This window comes from Zosterops lateralis (genome assembly GCF_965231275.1).
Source record: "Zosterops lateralis genome assembly, chromosome: 5".
In the NCBI taxonomy this organism is placed as follows: Eukaryota; Metazoa; Chordata; class Aves; order Passeriformes; family Zosteropidae; genus Zosterops; species Zosterops lateralis.
In genome coordinates, this window is record NC_139766.1 from 32,027,095 (window position 1) to 32,044,904 (window position 17,810).

At 37.7% G+C, this 17,810-nt stretch overlaps 1 protein-coding gene across 1 annotated transcript in view; it reads right to left on the bottom strand.

Annotated features, from left to right (window-relative positions):
* SNX25 (sorting nexin 25) overlaps nucleotides 1-17,810 on the bottom strand; it is an 80,658-nt gene that overhangs the window by 35,853 nt on the left and 26,995 nt on the right. Inside the window, exons 4-6 of the mRNA XM_083861822.1 lie at nucleotides 14,086-14,258; nucleotides 13,036-13,222; nucleotides 7,148-7,218 (exon numbers count right to left, since the gene is read on the bottom strand). Coding sequence (XP_083717948.1) covers nucleotides 7,148-7,218; nucleotides 13,036-13,222; nucleotides 14,086-14,258 — 431 coding nt within the window. The remainder of the gene's footprint in view (nucleotides 1-7,147; nucleotides 7,219-13,035; nucleotides 13,223-14,085; nucleotides 14,259-17,810) is intronic.

Below are 17,810 nucleotides of genomic sequence, written 5' to 3' on the forward strand. Positions count from 1 at the left end.
AGCAATTAGTACTAAAAGCAGAAACTTCAAACTCTGCTTATCAATTTGCAGTTGTAGATAATTTAATTTGCACCAAACAACATTAAAATAGAAATGGTCCAAATGAGCTCAAACTTACCAAGTAATCAAAGCTATGCTACCTGTGCAAATTGTTTTATTCTATGCAATTTTTCACATCTGCAGTAATTTCTGACAAAGCTTCCACATTTGAAATTACTCAGCTATTCTGATTTGAGCTAAGCTAGAAGTATATCCCCAGAAGCATATCCTAGAGCCCACCAAAACAATTTCTGAAAAGTGATTTCTCATACCTAATTTTCTTTCCTCTTTTTTTTTCCTATTGCAGCTTTGCTACTTGAGCAGGTTTATATCTATTAAATACATCAAACCAAAGTACATGTTCATATAATCCATTTTTAAGTTAGAATATGGGGCCCTAAAAATTGTCATGCCAAAAAAAGTCACACAAACTTTATTACCCTTAAACAGACTGAAGGATAAAAAAAACCCAAAAAAACAAACAAACAAACAAAAAAAAAAACCAATGTAGATTTCCTTAAAGCGGAAACTTTACTATTTTAGACCTGCATGATCCCTGTCTCCTCTCTCTTAGCAGTACCAGCAGGAGGCAGAGGTTTGTCATTTTACCTTCAAAATTATATATGGCAAAAGCATGAATAAAACAGAAAATACAAGTTCTTGTTCCTTTATAGCTCCAGTAACTACAGATCCATGACACCTGGCAGAGTGTACAATAGCACTGACCAACCCAACCTGTCACTGAAGGAGCAACACATACGCTCCCCATCACAAGCCTTTTTGCAAGATTTTTTCCAAGACTCAGGTTAAGCACACACAGGGCCTCTTAAATGCTGTGCTTAGTATTTAACTAGTGAACATCTATTTAACATTTTTGTGTTAGCAGTAACTGGAACCTTATATATAACTTACAAGTTTTACAGACCTCCTCCAAATCTTAGAAACCTTGAATTACAAGTTTTAAAAGCCTACACTGGCCTGGAAAAGCTCTTACTCAATTCTGTGACAGCAGGAGAACCTTCTGGTTCTTCTACTGCCCAAGGTCCAAGAAAACAGAAAACTAGTCTGACAAGAGATTGAGTAAAAAAGTGTTAAATCCCAAACGTTTCTACAAACAGAAATGGGAAAAGGGACTTACAGGGAGACCATGGACAAGTTAGGCACTGATAATTAGCAATGTGTAGTACAACACAGCCTCCCAACTCACAGCCACAGCTGAGAAAAATAAAAAGTCAAATGGCAGTAAGGTAAATCTGAGTCTGGGAGTCAGTATTTACTATGCAGTAAAATAACATCCACCACAGACAGCCTCTCTCTGCAGGTCCTTGCATCCCCTTTGGTCACATCTATCTGATCAGTCAGGCCTCTTCCCTCCCTCTTCCACTTAGCAGCATCACTAGCAGACACAAAAGATCTCAGAAGCAGAAAGAAAAATTTTGTCTACAAGGCTGATTTGAATATCACAAATGAAAAAACAAATAAATGTACCACAGACTCTGAAGCCTTTACCCTCATCCACATGGATTCCCTCCACATTTACTGCTTGAGCATGATGTGCAGGCACAATGTCAGCTCTTTAAGCCTTGCCAGGAAACTGTGCAAAAATAATGACATATGAATGTTTATTCCTGTGTGGAGGATGCAGGTCAGGGGGAGGAATCATAATACAGTTTTGTCATAATTAAGTTACATGGCATCTGTAATCTGCTGGAACACACAAGTATCCATTTTACTTCACTTTAAATTATCATCTTGACAAAACCCACACATCACAACCCACATAACTAAGCTAACCTCAGTTTTGGGGTTTTTTAAGTCCTTTTTTACAGCTGAACATTCAAGCCTCTTTCAGAACCACAGCACCTGAGAGGCCTGCCCACAGACAGTTCTGTTTCTGTGCCACTTGTCAGCTTTGCTTATAAAAGCAAATATCTAGACACATAGTGGGAAGGCTCAGCAGGAGGAATCTTGTGCTGTGTTGCAGCAGACCTCTCCACACAGAAATGGCTGCTTATTCGATCTGTCTCGCAATCCTTGCTTGAAAACGAGCAGTTTTCTCAGCAGGGATGCTCTGGGGTCGATTACACTCTGGTGTCTGAAAAACAGTCACATCCAGCCATCCAAGGGTGTTTTCCAGTCATGCTGTGAAGTCATGTGTAAGGTAGAGGGCATAGAAAATTAAAAGACAAATCAAACAAATCCCTTTACAAAAAATCCTTTAAAAAAAATCTGTTGAGAGATTTGCTTTGTTTTAAAAAGCAGCTAGTAAGAGAGAACCTTGCTGAAATTCTGGTAGGATCCTATAAATACAATATCAATATGAGAAGAAACAAATGTCTCTGTTAAAATTAGAAACAGTATATTTAAGCAGCTTCCTATCAATGTTACAGCAAATATCAAGTTATTATAGCAAATTACTTTTGTTGCTATTTCCCATTTGGTGTTTTTGAAATCTTTTCTTTACAAAAATTAGGATTTACTCTTGCTTCTAGAAACTTGCGTATCATCTGTCATTCATGTTATAATGCCTAATCCAGGTACTTCTCCTCTTACAAACTGCTTTAATAGATCAAAATACAGTAAACATTTTCAGATAAGCATTTAGATTCCTTCAAAATCTTTAGCAGGTAACAGATTTTGTAAAAAAAAAAAAAAAAAAAAAAAACAACAAAAAAAAACCAAAAAAAAAAAAACACCACAACAAAAATACTTAAATTTTAGCTTAAATTTTAATTAGTTTGATATTTAGAATGAATGTGTATCAAAAGGTAAGATAAGGACCTGTTGGTTACAGTTAAAGGTGTAGAAAGATGTGATTCTTTAATCATAGCACATGTGACTGTAGAGAGGGGTACCATCTGAAAACACCAACAGGAAGATAAACCAAACACAAAATAAACAAACAAACAAAAAACAACAACAAAACTACCACCAAAACCAAGCTGCCTCCTACAGTGACCGCTTGAGTGACCACAACGATTTTGGAAGACACACAGGAAGACACTGTTGCAGAGGTGAAATAAGATACATGTACACACCAGATTCTGTGCTTTTGTGCCAGGGAAAATGAGGGAAGTACTGCAGTGTCAGCATACAAGGTAACAGCTTCTGTTTACAGTGGCTGCACTGCTCCAAAATAAACTATCCACGCCTCTGGAAACAATAATGCTGGGTTATGTTTCTTATTCAACTTTAGCAACGGCCAAAAGCAATTCCCGTGGCCACAGAGATTTTATCATCCACCCACAACTAGTATCATACTGCAAACCTCTCACATTACTTTGTGTCTCAACATTTTAGACCTTTGACTCTCTCAGGGAGTCAGATGTGAAACTTACTGCATAATGTGAATCAGATGCTTTTGTATGTTTTCATTTGCTCTCTTACGCTCACATACCAGAAGATTCAAGTGATAGAAATCTGAAAAGGAAAAAACCCTATAACGTGCTGTTTTTTTACTACAGAGGATTTAATACAATGATGTTTAGAAGTACTTTAAAGTTCTTTCTGATTTTATTAGCGTCCAACAGCTAAATATTTTGCCAATAGGTGGCGCCAGCACTAGTCAACAATTGTAAAGAATCCTGTTCTTACTGAGCAAGCCTTCCTCTCCCACCTTCCTGGGTACCAATATTAAATGTGTACTTTGGTAACACCAAATACAATAGTAAACAGGTCGGGTAACTGTAGCCCCTATGAGAAGTCATCAGTCTGAAATCTGGTCCTCAGGCTACTCATCCTTTAATAATAGACACCTAATCTTTTTAGAAAAAATAAATATTTTTGGTCAGTTTTAGAGACTTAGTTACATCTCCTTAACCAATACTAAAGGTTCACAATCCTGCTCAGGAATACTTATTGCTAGTCATGTGGTTTTACACCACTACTTTTGCTAAGAAAAGCATAAATAGTAGCTAAACACTCACTACTGCAGTTTTGACCACCTCTGCTACACTAACTGCTCCTCAGGTTTTTTGTTAGACCTTCTATTGAAAACACTGCCTCAGGAAGCTCCCACATTTCAAATTGATAGAGGCTGAGACAGCTCTCATGTGGGACACCAGCTGAGTACTGCATCCAGTTCTGGGGAGCTCAGCATAGGAAAGACATAGTCCTGTTGGAGCAGGTCTGGAGGAGGGCCATGAGGATAATCAGAGGGATGCAACACCTCTCCTAAGAAGAGAAGTTGTGAGAGCTGGGATTGTTCTGCCCAGAGACGAGATGGCTTTGGGGACACCCAACTGCAGCCCTTCAGTACTTAAAAGAGGCCTGTTAGAAAGATGGGGACAGACTTTTTTAGCAGGGCTTGTTACAACAGGACAAAGGGGCAATGGTTTTAAACCAAGAGGGACAATTTGGATTATATAAAAGGAATGTCTTGTACAAATGAGGGTGATGAAACACTGGAACAGGCTGCCCAGAGGGGTGGTACATGCCCCATCCCTGGAAACATCTTCAACTTAGCCGTCTAGCTGAAAATGTACCTGCTCATTGCACAGGGGTTGGAGTAGATCAATTTTAAAGGTCCCTTCCAATCCAAACCATTCTATGATTCTATATCCGCATACATAGTATCTACACTTGCTCTACTCTTACACTTTGAGAGTGCATGTCAGGCTCAACAGAATGCTGCCCAGCAGAGTTCAGCTGCTCTAATTGAACACCCAGGTACTAAAGAGGAAGTTACATTTTCAGGACCCAACATTGTCACAGGAAAAAGGCAATAGCTATCAGTAAGACCATCGCCAGGTTAGGGTCAAAGCTAAGAGATGCCCTTGACACAAAAGGCAAGAGCTCATCCAGCAGCAAAGAAGGGACTGCCATATACAGCCACCTGCCATGCTCACACATCACTGCAGGTATGCACCACGTGCTGGGGGGAAAGATTAAAAAGAGAAAGACAGAATGAGATTATGCGGACACTTTCATCATGTGTAAAGCTTACATTTAGTTATTCCCCACTAAAATCCAGGGGTAGCATTATGCTGTAGCATCCAGAAAAGGAAACATCAAAACATGATGCTAATGTGGTAGTCTGTTCTACAAGATTTCAACAATCTTTTTGTTAGCAGTGAGCTGTGCTAGGGTTTTTTTGTTGGCCTTCATTTGTTTTAAGAAGGGTACCACAGTTTTTCCTCTAACCTTTTATTTTTAAAATTCATATTAGATTCATTACAACATTAGGTAAAATACCTCCACCTCCTTTAGGAAAAATAAGGCACAAAACAGATTTTGAAGGCACAGAACTAGATTTTACCCCTCTACAGCTTTGACAGCCCTCTTAAGAGTTTATTGTACATACATAGAGCCTGAAAATTTTTGGTAGATTAAAACCTGAGTGGAATAACTGAAATGAAAAATCTGCCCCAAATTTGTTTGAACTATAAAAAGATTGTATTTGCATGCCTCTGTTATGCATACTGTTTCACATGTGTCAAGCAAAAAACCATCACCTCCTTCAGACAATGTGCAAAACCACTGGCTATTTAATAAACAAAAGTTACTCCAGTAGTCCCAATGGCTGAGAGAGTCAGTAGTGGTAATCAACCCTTAAATTATATACAAGGTTACCATAGGAATAAACCAAAAATAAAAGTCCACATCATAATACAAAACTTCAATGCATCAGCTAGTGAAATTTCTGTTAGTTTATTTTTTTTTTTTGGTACAGGTAGCAACCAAGAGCCCATAAAAATGCAGAACCAACTTTACCACATATCACCAGCTCTATAATATTTTTAATCTGTTCTGCAGTACCAGACAACTGTAGATTCAAAAAAACATCTGTTCAGAATTTAGAACCGTAGATATTTTAAACAGATAAACTCAAGTGAGATAGAGGAGAATTAATTAATAACTAAATAATTGTAGGACCTTAAACTGTGTAAAAATATTCCCCAAATCAATTATTGTCTCAAAATGTAACACAAATGGAAATACAGGCTTAGCAAGATTTGATTTTTTATAATGTTCTCCGAGTTAAATTCCCTGTTCTCATTTTACTTTATGAAACAGACTTTCTGTTCAATTACCTTTCATCTGTAAAATATTAATACTGTTTCTACAATGTACACTTGAATAAAAACCAATGCCTACTTCTCCTTTTATCTTTGATAAAGGTTTGATACAAGCAAGACATCCTACTGTAATGCACATTTAGCTCTATTTAAGAGTAAACAAAAAGCATTATCAGTGTTGACAACATTCTATCTTCCAAAACTTGAGCATGGACCTTAAGCTCTTCAGATTGCCCAAATTTTCCCCAACCCACAGCATGTTCAGTTTGTTTCTGTATTACACTTGAATTAGTTTTTAAAATTTTCTTTTCTGGTACAAGGAACTAGAAATTATTTTTTTTAACCTAGAGATAAAGATTACATGAGAACCTAAAATATTTTAGATTTATTTATAAAGAAATTATTTTACTATCTGTTGCCTTTTTATTATCATTGATGCAACTAAAGTATACCTGCCTAAGTAATGATTTGGTCTGTAATTTTGCCATTAATATCACCTCCTAAAGATATACCTCAGTTTTTACATATTTTGAGAACCATAAAAAGTAGAATACATAAGAAATTTAAGTACAACTGTATTATCCACGCTTTTAAAAAGGCAACCATTGCCAAATCATTGCAGAAAGATTTAAGAGCACTCATTATTGTAACTCAAAAACATAAAACATTGGAGAGTCAAAATAAAGTCTGACTGACAAATTATGCCGCATCATTCCTTCTTCTGGGTTTCAAAAAGAGAACTGAGATTCTGAAGAACAGATCGTATGAAAAAGAAAATGGAAATATGATTCTCAGCATATGAATTTGCAATGTCAGAAATCCCAGCTGCAGCAAGTTCTGAAAACAAATGTATCATAGATATGACCTTCCTCACGATCCATCAGCTTAGATGAAGATCGGGTGGGGGCATAATCATACCATGGGAGCTTCTGGAAGATTCAGACAAATGAAACAGAACCAAAACACTAAAGACACAGCATTCCTAAATCTGTCTAAAAAACCCACACATGCTGATTGCATATGTATGGCCAGAGTTCAAACAGCTTTTCAAAACAAAAAACAGCAGATGTGACTTAAAAATGGAATCTTACCTTTCTGTCTCTTCACTTGGGGAATATTGCTGATTGTGGTTGCCTGAACTATTTCCACTACAATTTGATACCTAATTTTAAAAACAGTAGGGAATAAGGGTGAAGAGAAGGAGGAGAAGAAGAAAAACATAGTATTAATTTTTTATAATGTGTTCTTCATTCAGCACACTTAAGAATTAATAAAAATCAAAATACTACTTCCTTCTCACCTGGAAACAGATTAAGCTCACAATATACCTGCAATTTAAGGAGCAGAGTGCACATGGAGCAGGGAAAACAGATTATCTTGAAACAAAAGGGAAACATTCAACCAACAATAACACTGCCCTCTTCTCTCAACTGATGGCATTGCACACACAGGTAATAATCAGCAAGCACAATATAAAGTCACACTCTAAATATTAAATACAGGTTTTCTGTAGGCAACCAGAATGGTAGTTCAGTTTAAAAGAAAAGAGATGTCTGTAAGGTTCTTCCAGCTAATCCATTCAATACATATATGGAGCATATATAAATCTGTAGAACAAACAAATTACACTAAAATATGTAAAGCATCAAAGTACTACACTCCAGGAATATTAAAATATGTTTATCACCTAAAATGATACTACACAATAGCAGACAGTTAATGCAGCTAGCAATTTAAGTAAATTTTAAGTAAAACTGATTTTGTAACTAGCAAATACTATGCACTCAGCAAAGAAAATGATTGCCAGTTAAGTCTTTCAAAATGTTGAAGTTCTGGTCATAACACTCAAATTCCTTTCAATGCACTTACTTTGCACTACTTATTATTAATATTGGTAAGAAAGCAAGTACTCCAGTGAATTTGCTATCTATCAAGTTAACTCTTAGATGAAAGCTGAAGCCTCCTGGAAAGGTTGCTATTTCTGTGACTACTTTTTCTCCATTTAAGAATGCATGGTCCTTAAAACATATTTCCCTTCTTCCATGTAATTTGTTTTTCACCAACATCACTCAATTCCCCTCTTTTCTCTTGCCTCCTGTAACTCTTTTAGGATTTTGATTGTCTCTGGCTCTTTGTATATGCAGTTTTATATACACAGCATACACTCACAACTACATTTCCATATTTTTTTTCTGCAGCAAATTCTTCAATTATAAAATTGAAACCTGAAAACCTGTAATTTTTGTATCACTACTTCCTTTTGCCATTACTGTATTTTGATTGTTTCTACCCACCACCACAGTTCTTGGCCAGTCCATCAGAGGAAGAGCAGCCCATAGTAAGGGTGGTGGTGTGATGTGTAGGAAGTCCCACACATAACTCCCCACTCAGAGAAAGACTTCCCAGATTATTCAGGGCAGTTCACTTACACTTTTGACATACTGATTATGTGATGTGTAAATGCACTGCAATGACCCTATTCACCCCATTCAGGTGTTGTAAGCTAACTGTGAAATCATGAACTTATCAAACAAGGTACCGACAACCAACTGCACATGGAAGGTAGTTCCCACTTATTTTGTAACTTTTTTCCTTCCAGATTTACTCCCATTTGTTCACATTCACAGTTTCACATGTTTTTATTACCAATACTCAACACACCTAAAATCTCTTTTTTCCTATTCTTTGAATTACATTACATATGGGAGATGCTTGGACTTACATGCTCAAAGATGTTTAGTCATGCTCAGACTGTTTAGTTTGTTCCTCCCAAGCACTGGGCTCTCAATGCAACTACTCAACGAGAGTGCAGTACAACACTGCCCCACAGAAACACCCCCTTGCTACACTGCCAGACCATGACCCTTTTCTCCCTGTAACTCTGTTCCAAATATTCTAGCTCCTAGATTCTGTGGTGTTGGTGAGTAAACACCTAAGGACATTTTAAAGGTGATATATTAATTTAACTTTGAAGAAGTGACTAAGCTTGATGAACTGGATCCTTCATAGCCTCACATACACATTACTACCTTCTTCCCCATTCTCTGTTATATTCATGTACTTCTCTCATTTCTTAGATAAAAGATGATACAGAGCCAGTAGTAATGGGTTTTCTTACCATGAATTGTGTTGTGACTTTTTGCTGCTGTAATAATAAATATCAGAAAAAATACAATCTTGATCCTGAGAGCAGAATAAAAAAACTATCCACCAGCTTATTTCCTTATCACAATCTTTTCTCAACTATGTTTTTAACTCAGCATGTCTTTCATCTTTAGTCTTCTTCTGACAGAGAAAGTAAATGTTTCACATCTGATGTGAAAGAATTCATCTTTTCTTCCTCATTTGTAGCAGAATTCCAGTTAATCTATGCTAACTTCTATCTGAGGGGAAATGAAGGTGAAATTTCAGTGTTTAACTTTTTCTTCTTGAAAGACATAGGGACAACATTCTTTGTGAAAATTCAGTAACACAGGAATAAAAGTATGCCTCCTTTCATGACAAGCATCAAAGAAATGAAACATTAGAAAGAGTGAGTTTGAAGGACATCCATGTATAACCATAAAATGGTCCCTCCTCTGAAAGCTTTGCTGGTTTGTTTTTCTCACTCCATTCCCTCAAACAAATTCAACTCTTCAGATGGTAAAGGTATGACAGGAAAACAAAAAAAAAAACCCCAAAATAACTCCCCAGAAATCAGCAAATTCCTTTTTATGAAAATATCAGCTCCGCCCATTTCCCTACAAAAATTAAAGGGATATTCCCACAAAAAAAAAAAATAGTTATGTTCCAAAAGATCAAGTGACTAAGTGTTAGATGTTCACATAGATACAAACAAACTATGAATCCTAAAGTTCTCCAAAATTAATATTTAGTTACTGTATCATTTAAATGCATTCCAAGAATAAAATCCATAAAAGCAATGCAGAAAATCCATACAATATTTCTTCTTAAGTTAGCACTTCTAAGCTAGGAGAGAAGCCAGATTTAGAAAATCCTAGCACCATTATCATCCTTTTCAGGGAGAGCTATTTGCATAGCAGAGAGCTTTACACTTGCTTACAAGGAGACCCACATAGCCTCGCTCTCTTTTCTTCCTGAATGAGAGCAACACACCCCTTTCACCCACAGGTTTCCTCTGAACCAGCCAGAGGTTTTTCCCTGCCTTCCCCACCACGAATACCTGGCTATAATCATAGGAAAGCCTAGCAAAACTCTGTTAATGAAATCAGTCTGGATGGGTGCCTTATCAGCCCTCCTTCCTGTCCTGTCGCGTGCCTACAGCAAGGAGCACTCAGGAGTCCATGCCTTCTCGACTGGTCAGTCAAGAGCCTGAGGAAATGTTTATCAGTGTCTCATGGCCTCTTGAACTTAGCAAGGTATTTTATCTTTATTTTATTAAATAGATAATAGTCAATCTGCAAAGATAAGAATGACAGGAATGTTTAATACAAAATAATGAGTTGCCAGCAATGGTAGTGCCTTAGGATAAATGTCCCTCAAAGATAAGCCTACACCAAAAATTGCTACTGCTTGAATGTGTTCTTTACCAAGACATTATGAGGCAACATTACAAGTAACAGGAGGAGGCTTAGAGTTCATGAATCCCATGCACTGGCTTAGAACAGATGCTGAAAAGTTATTTCCAAATAAGACCAAAAAAAGGAATTCTTGATGAGCATAATTACCCAGAATAGCATCTAACTGGGAAACTCTGTTTAAGTAAAACATGCCAGTAATTTATTTGTTGCAAGAGAACTGGAAGCATTTTCCCCACTCCCATCACTCCAACAGACTCCTTACTGTGCTCCTCAGTGATAAGTGCACAACAGCTTATTTGTTTCTTCCTCTTAAATTCCTTCTTTATAGATTTGCCCTGTGTTTCACTGTTGTGAATTACAGCTAAGTACCACCCTTTCTTTTTTTTTTTCCAATCCATATAGGGACCACTGTTTGGTTTTGTTAATGCAAATCTGCAAGCTTTCACTGGTTAATCACGAAAGTTTTGCCAAATAGACTACACAATTTGAGATGACTACAGGTTGGCCCATCTCTCTCTGGGTGCTCCCACAGTGTTGGAGCACAAAGGGAATGAGAATGCCTTCTCCCACAGGAAATGCTCTTTAACCACTACCCCAGAGACTGGCCCTGTACAGAGGAAGAAAGAACACTGCCTCCAAAATCAAATACTATTTCTCTTCAAAAAGAAGATATATTTTCTCAGACATTTTCCATTAAAATACTGATCAGGTCAGACTGATCAACAATTTGTAGCATGTAGAGGAACACATTTCAAGATGATGACAATTGGACTCCATGGACTAAAAAGGAAAAACCTAGGTGCAGCCAAAACCACATTATTTCATAAAGCAGATCTGCTCTCTGGTATTAAAGAACGCAATTTAAAGTGACCTATCAGCTAAAAAAAGAACACACTGAGCAATAATGTGCTTGAACAACAACAACAACATAAGAGTTGGGTTTCTTTTGAAACAAACAGATCCATTAGTGTGATTATGCTAATAAATATGTCAATTAGGTTTTAGGCAGAGTCTAATAGAGACTAATTTCTGCTCTCAGCAAAAGCACACTGTCCCAGAGTAAAGAGCAAATTTTACAGCAGATGAACAATAAGTAGCCAAGCAACAGAATCATTTCACCATCACTTAAATGTATTTTCCTATACCAGAAATGCAAGTGGTTTCAGAATCAAAGAAGAACAAGGGAAAGTATGATGTTATTTATGCAGCCTTCAGACTCCATCCCAGTGAGCCATCTCTTGGCCTGATCAGGCCAAGCCTAACACAAGTTCAGGGTCACAAGAGATGACAAAAAATTCACCAAATGTAATCAATATGCATATGTATTTCAGATGTAGCTGCAGCCATTTGAGAAGGGAAAAAGCTGGCCTGCAGCAGCAACAAAGGGGAGTTGGGAAGAGGAAAAACTACCAGTTCTGGCTGGTGGTAAGAGCTAAGGACAAACACTCCAGAAATGGTTTCAGGGGTCCTCCAAAGCTTTGCTCTGCTCAACAAAACCAATGCAAGGACATCTAGGGAGGTTCTACAACAGTAGTATCTCTGTTCCCTGCTTCCCAGTCAGTTGTTCCTTATCCTTTCACATAAATCAGAAATCAGAGGAGAAACAACTGTAAAGACAAGACAAACATAAACAACTGACTCTTGGCCAAGCAGGCTTAAGACGCAGACAAATATCTCATATTAAAAGGAGAGACATAAGGAAAAAGAGATAAGACAGGGAGTGAAATTAGTATGAAAATGAGTAGGTGCTATTTGCATTAGAAAACAGGAACATCAAACAAACTCATGATATGTAGGAGCTCAGTGATGTTTTCTCTGTTTTTAATAAACTCCGTAGAGTTCATTAACATTGTTAAGGATAAAATTGAGAAACACCTTCCCTGCAATAGTCCAGGAAAACCTCTCATCCAGTGGCAAAACATGAGGGAAACTCAAATCCCTTCTTTTCCATGCCACAGAATCACAACAAGCTGTTCTGAATTCTCAGTGTCCCTGAGGTCACTACAGTTCACAGTCACCAGACCACCATGGGCAGTCAAAATTCATGAAGATAATGAGGAGAAAACCATCCACGCTAACAGGAATTCAACATATTTCATCTAACTCCACAGAGGCAAGTTGCAGAGAAAAGCTCAGTATGCCTTTCATACATTTCAAGCACTTATCCCTTTCAACAGTACAATCATCTCCAGTATACTGCTAAGCAGAATTTTTATGCATTTTCTGCCACTGAGCTAAAATGCTGATTACATTAGAGATCTAACAAATTTTGTAGCTTATCATCCTTACTATCTATGCCTCAGCAAACAAAAAGAAATCTAAAAATTCAAAAAGAAATCAAATTTTAAAAGAAAAATCCTAATTCATTCAAATCTTAGTAATGGGCTGGAAAAGAAGCATTTTCAGTTTTGAATGAGCTGCAGTGGAATGCTAAATACCTCAGTTGTTTCAGGAACTCAACATCAGAGCTGCTGTTAATGAGTTTGATGAACTCCTCATAAGAAGGAGCATATGTGTAGTCTTTCTTCTGATGCTCATTCATCTGTTCTCTGTACTCCAGCTGGCTGAGTAGCATTCGGTTAATGTAATCTGGATCACTGAGCAGTTCCACCACTGGTTTCAGTACTGGAGAGGAAAAATATTTTAAAACAAAATCCTTATGTTGAATAATAACTTCTGTCTCGCAAATGAAAACTGCAGATAAAAGGCAAAAATAAATATCCAAGTTTATAAACATCAAAAAAAATCCAAAACCAGTCTTCTGGACCACACAGAGATTGCATATACCGTCTTGATAAAACTGGTTATTCTATTACAGAAATTGATGTACATTGACAAAGCTGAGCTCTATTTGGAAAATTCCAAGTGTTTTTTGTTCTTTATGCTGTGTGCTCTGCAGGCTATGACATTATAGCCAGTATAAATGAAAGTAAACTGAATTGCATAATATACTTGGGACTTCATAATTTCTGAATTTGACAGTGACATAAAAAATGTGTACTGTATTTATACAGTAAATAAAGTGTAGCTGATAAAAGCAAAATAGAAATCCCTCAAATTTAAAAAATACACTGGATAAATCAAAGTGCAAAATAATGAATTAAATATAATATAATGATTCAGTTATAGGATCCACAGATTTAAGGATGGGTTTATTCATTTGAATGAAATATAAAAAGCCAGAATTATTCATATAATCACTATAAATAATGCCAAGGAAAGCTGCAAAAGTATTCCTCTATGAAAAAATAGAGCACAAGAAAGGACAATTTGTGTTTTATCCTGAAAGGTGATAAACAGTCTGGCATCAAATCATGGCAGTTAAGTAAGCATATGCTTGATTTTGTGAATATAGTCTCTTGCTGGCTATCACAGAAATTAAATTTCAGAATATAAAAGCAGAGCATCAAGACTTAAACACAATAAACTTTGTAATTGCTAATATTGTACATGTACAAATGGGTAACCATCTCTTATCTTTGATCTACCTTTTGTTGCAAGTATTTCTGCAAGGACTATGCGCAAGCTGACAGACTGGACATCCTTTGAGGGTAGGAGACAATACACCAGAACTTGAGAACATTTTTGCAGAAATCTTACTTCTTCATCAGAGCTCCTCAAGCATGAGTGCAGCAAAAAAGGTCTTGGTGGATCTTCCTGCCTAGAGGGAGGAAAAAAAAAAAAAAAAAGAACTTACACACCACTTGTGTCAGAAGTCATCTATGATCATCAGTAGCTAATTGATAAAATGCTGCACTGGGTGGGTGAACATACACAGCAACATGCTGCTGAGTGAGTAAGCCCATGATGCACACTGTGTTGTTTGCAGACTCCTCACAAACAAGTTTTTGGATGACAGTTATGAAAAAAACAAGGGAGCAAAACTCCCTTACCTTCATTCTGTGCCCAATACTGCCTAATTTATCTCCTTGCAGGTGCCAATGGTTTTCTGGACTTTACTGAAAACATTTGACTGAGCTCCTTAGTGTAGGTCACAGCTGTACCTTTTCTTTATACAAAACAGGTGCAGAAGCAGAGACAAGGTGCCCTAGCAGTTCTTTTATGGTGACGTGCCTGATGTGCTCCACTCCATTTTAACAACAAGGTGACCAAGCCAGTGGTTCCAGTCAGACAGACACAGTGTCACCTGAGAGGCACCACAGTCATTTACAAAGGCAGTCAAGACTGGTCATCAGTAGAAGGCTCTAAGGTGCTACAAAAGCTTGTATCTGTCATGGCTCACAGCACTACCTCCTCCTATTTTCCATAACATCTGCTGCCTTCCCAGAGCTGGAGGCTGCCATCCTGGTTAGGTTAGGTTACTGTCCTAGTCAACTGACTGTTACACACAGAGCTACTCTAAGCCCATTGCCTCTGTTTGCGGAAAATGTGACCAAGAACCGTATACAGTCAAACCCAATGTTTTCAGTTGTCACTATAAACCCAAGTGACAGGCAGTATTGTATAGTAACTAATTTTTTGCTAGTCCGCTCAGGAGGATGAAAATATCTTGGAATAGTAACAATAACTCTGATTTTGTTCTAGTAATACAATTAGTTTTACAATAATTTTCAGAAAAACAAATGTAAAGATGACATTTGGGTTTGATTTGACTAACACCTTTAACTCAATCACAAATTAAATGTTTTGTTGGCAAACACGTATCATGAAAGGTATTTCACTTGTTATAGGTAAGACAAATTTCAAAACACATCCCTTGGAACATCTTCAATATAAATATTCTTTTCTGAAGAGTAGTGGTTGATGAAGATGATGTGTAATCCTCATTGTCAACCAGCCCAGGTGGTGCAGCTGACTAAGCTGTTTATCTTGTTCTGGTAGGATCTTTTCTCAGTGACAGCTGAATACATAGCTATTTTCCTCAGAGCATTTCTACTCCTCTTGCATACTCCAGACATACCCTGAAGCCTCCTCTACACCACATCAAACATTCCCTGTCATATTCTCCCTTAAAGGCATTCATTAGTTATCCAAACCCAGCCATGTCTGAGGCAGATTCCTGACAGAAAGTCTGGGTCATTTACCTACAGCCACCTCTTATTGTGGAAGTAAAGTCTTCCAGACAGGTTTGGTGCACCCAAAGTTAGCCACTTAGAAACACAGCCAGAAGCATATGCAAAATGCTGGCAAACAGGATGACTCATACTCAACATAGAATAACTAAGGTTGAAAAAGCCCTTTTGGATCATCAAGTCCACCACTTAACCATGTCCTCAAGTGTCACATCTACATGGATTTTTAACACTTCTCAGGACAGTAATTTCACCACTTCTCTGACAGCCTGTTCCATGCTTGACCATCCTTTCAGTGAAGAAACTTTTCCTAATGTAAACCTCCCTTGGCACAGCTTGAGGCCATTTCCTCTTATCCTGTTACTTGTTACCTGGGAAAGGATACAGACCCCCACCTGCCTACAGCCTACTTTCAGTCAGTTGTAGAGAGCAATTTAAGGTTTCCCCTGAGCCTCCTCTTCCCCAAACCAAACACCCCAGCTCCTTCAGCCACTCCTCATAAGGTTTGTCCTCCAGACCCTTTTTCCCAGCTTTGTTGCCCTCCTCCAGACATGCTCCAGCACTTCCATGCCTTTCGTGCAGTGAAGGGCCCAAAACTAAACCCAGGATTCAAGATACAGCCTCACCAGTGCCAAGTACAGGAATTATCACTAGAAATTATTCACGTGTATTAACAACCATGATACAGAGTTAGGACCAAAAGCAAATGGTGACTGCTTTTTGGCCTGTGAACAAACCCCATTTGGACACCTTATCTCTGGGACATCTTGCATAGTGATTAGATCAATATATACTTTCATAGCACGTGCAAAGCATAAAACAGAGCCACAATGCACAGAAAATTTCACTGAACTGAGCTTAGCCTTCTTTGTCTTCAATATCTACCTAGTCCTGAGGAATGCCAGTCTGTTTGGGACTGCAAACACACTGGAGCATTAACTGTATCTATAGTCTCACCCATGCAAGAGAAGTCTGCCTCCCTACTGTAAAAATTTATTCCCAGTTAAGAGCCAACACATACAGCTTTGCTGAGCTGAACCTATGCCAGGACTTTTCTGACACACAGTCAGGAGAACACAAATGGAAAATGGAACAGAATAAACAAGCACACAGGCAAATATTTGGTTCTTACTCTTCTAATTTGTCTAATTCTTCCTGCCTACAATGCAAGGAATGCAAGGGTGGAGCAGAGTTGCCTACTCTCCAGCTTACAGGCCGTTCAAGACAATCTTCATTTTTTCCTGCAGTTATCTCCATTACCTAAGAAGATAGAACTCTCTAGAACAGGTCTTCCTAGCCAAACTATATCTACATGTGATCTAAAAAGCAAAAGGGAAGATATTTACGAAAATAATTGAGAAACAAAGTCTTCAGGAAATTCAATTCTAAACAAGCCTTGCCTGTCAGTGCCAAACGTTTCTGTCAACAAATCCTGCAGTATTCATCACTGTTGGGCAAGAGAAATAAAAGGAAGACAAAGCAGGAGAGGAAGCTTGGGGAGAAGCTTAACAGCTACAGAATAAATCAATATGACAGTGATAAAACAGACAAGACAAAACATACTAGTTTATATTCTCCTTTGCATGTATACAGGAAGCATTACAGTTCTATTCGTCTCAATATTACCATTGACGAGCTTGCAGGGAAAAACTGTGTGTCAACAAAACATCTGGCCAGTAAACAGCAGCCCTTTTAACCCAGGCTTCCCCTCCACTGACACACATTAAAAAAAAAGAGCAGTGAGCAATCACAGAAGTATTAACACCACTGCTGCTAAACCATATCTGTTTACTGCCTTGGAGCAAGGCTAAGATGTCCTGATCAGGCATATTCTTAAGGCTTGATATAAAACCTAGATCTTCAATTCCATGAGAATGTGGTACTGTTCATTTTGCAGAGACCAACAGGAAAAACAAACTTAAGTGCAACCCACATACACGTACACACAGCAGAGCGCTTTTACATCTCTCCCGTGTCAATAGATACTAAGTAGTATTAAATAACCCAAATAGTAACACAGACATTATTTCTTTTCCTATCTAATTCTGAACATGTATTATTAGCACTGTGTGGTTGGATTTTCCAAATAAGCAGTCCCTTAGTAATCACAGAAAACTGAACTAAAACTGTGTACAGATATTTTTAGACAGAGCTTAAAAGCCCAGTCAATTAGCCACAAA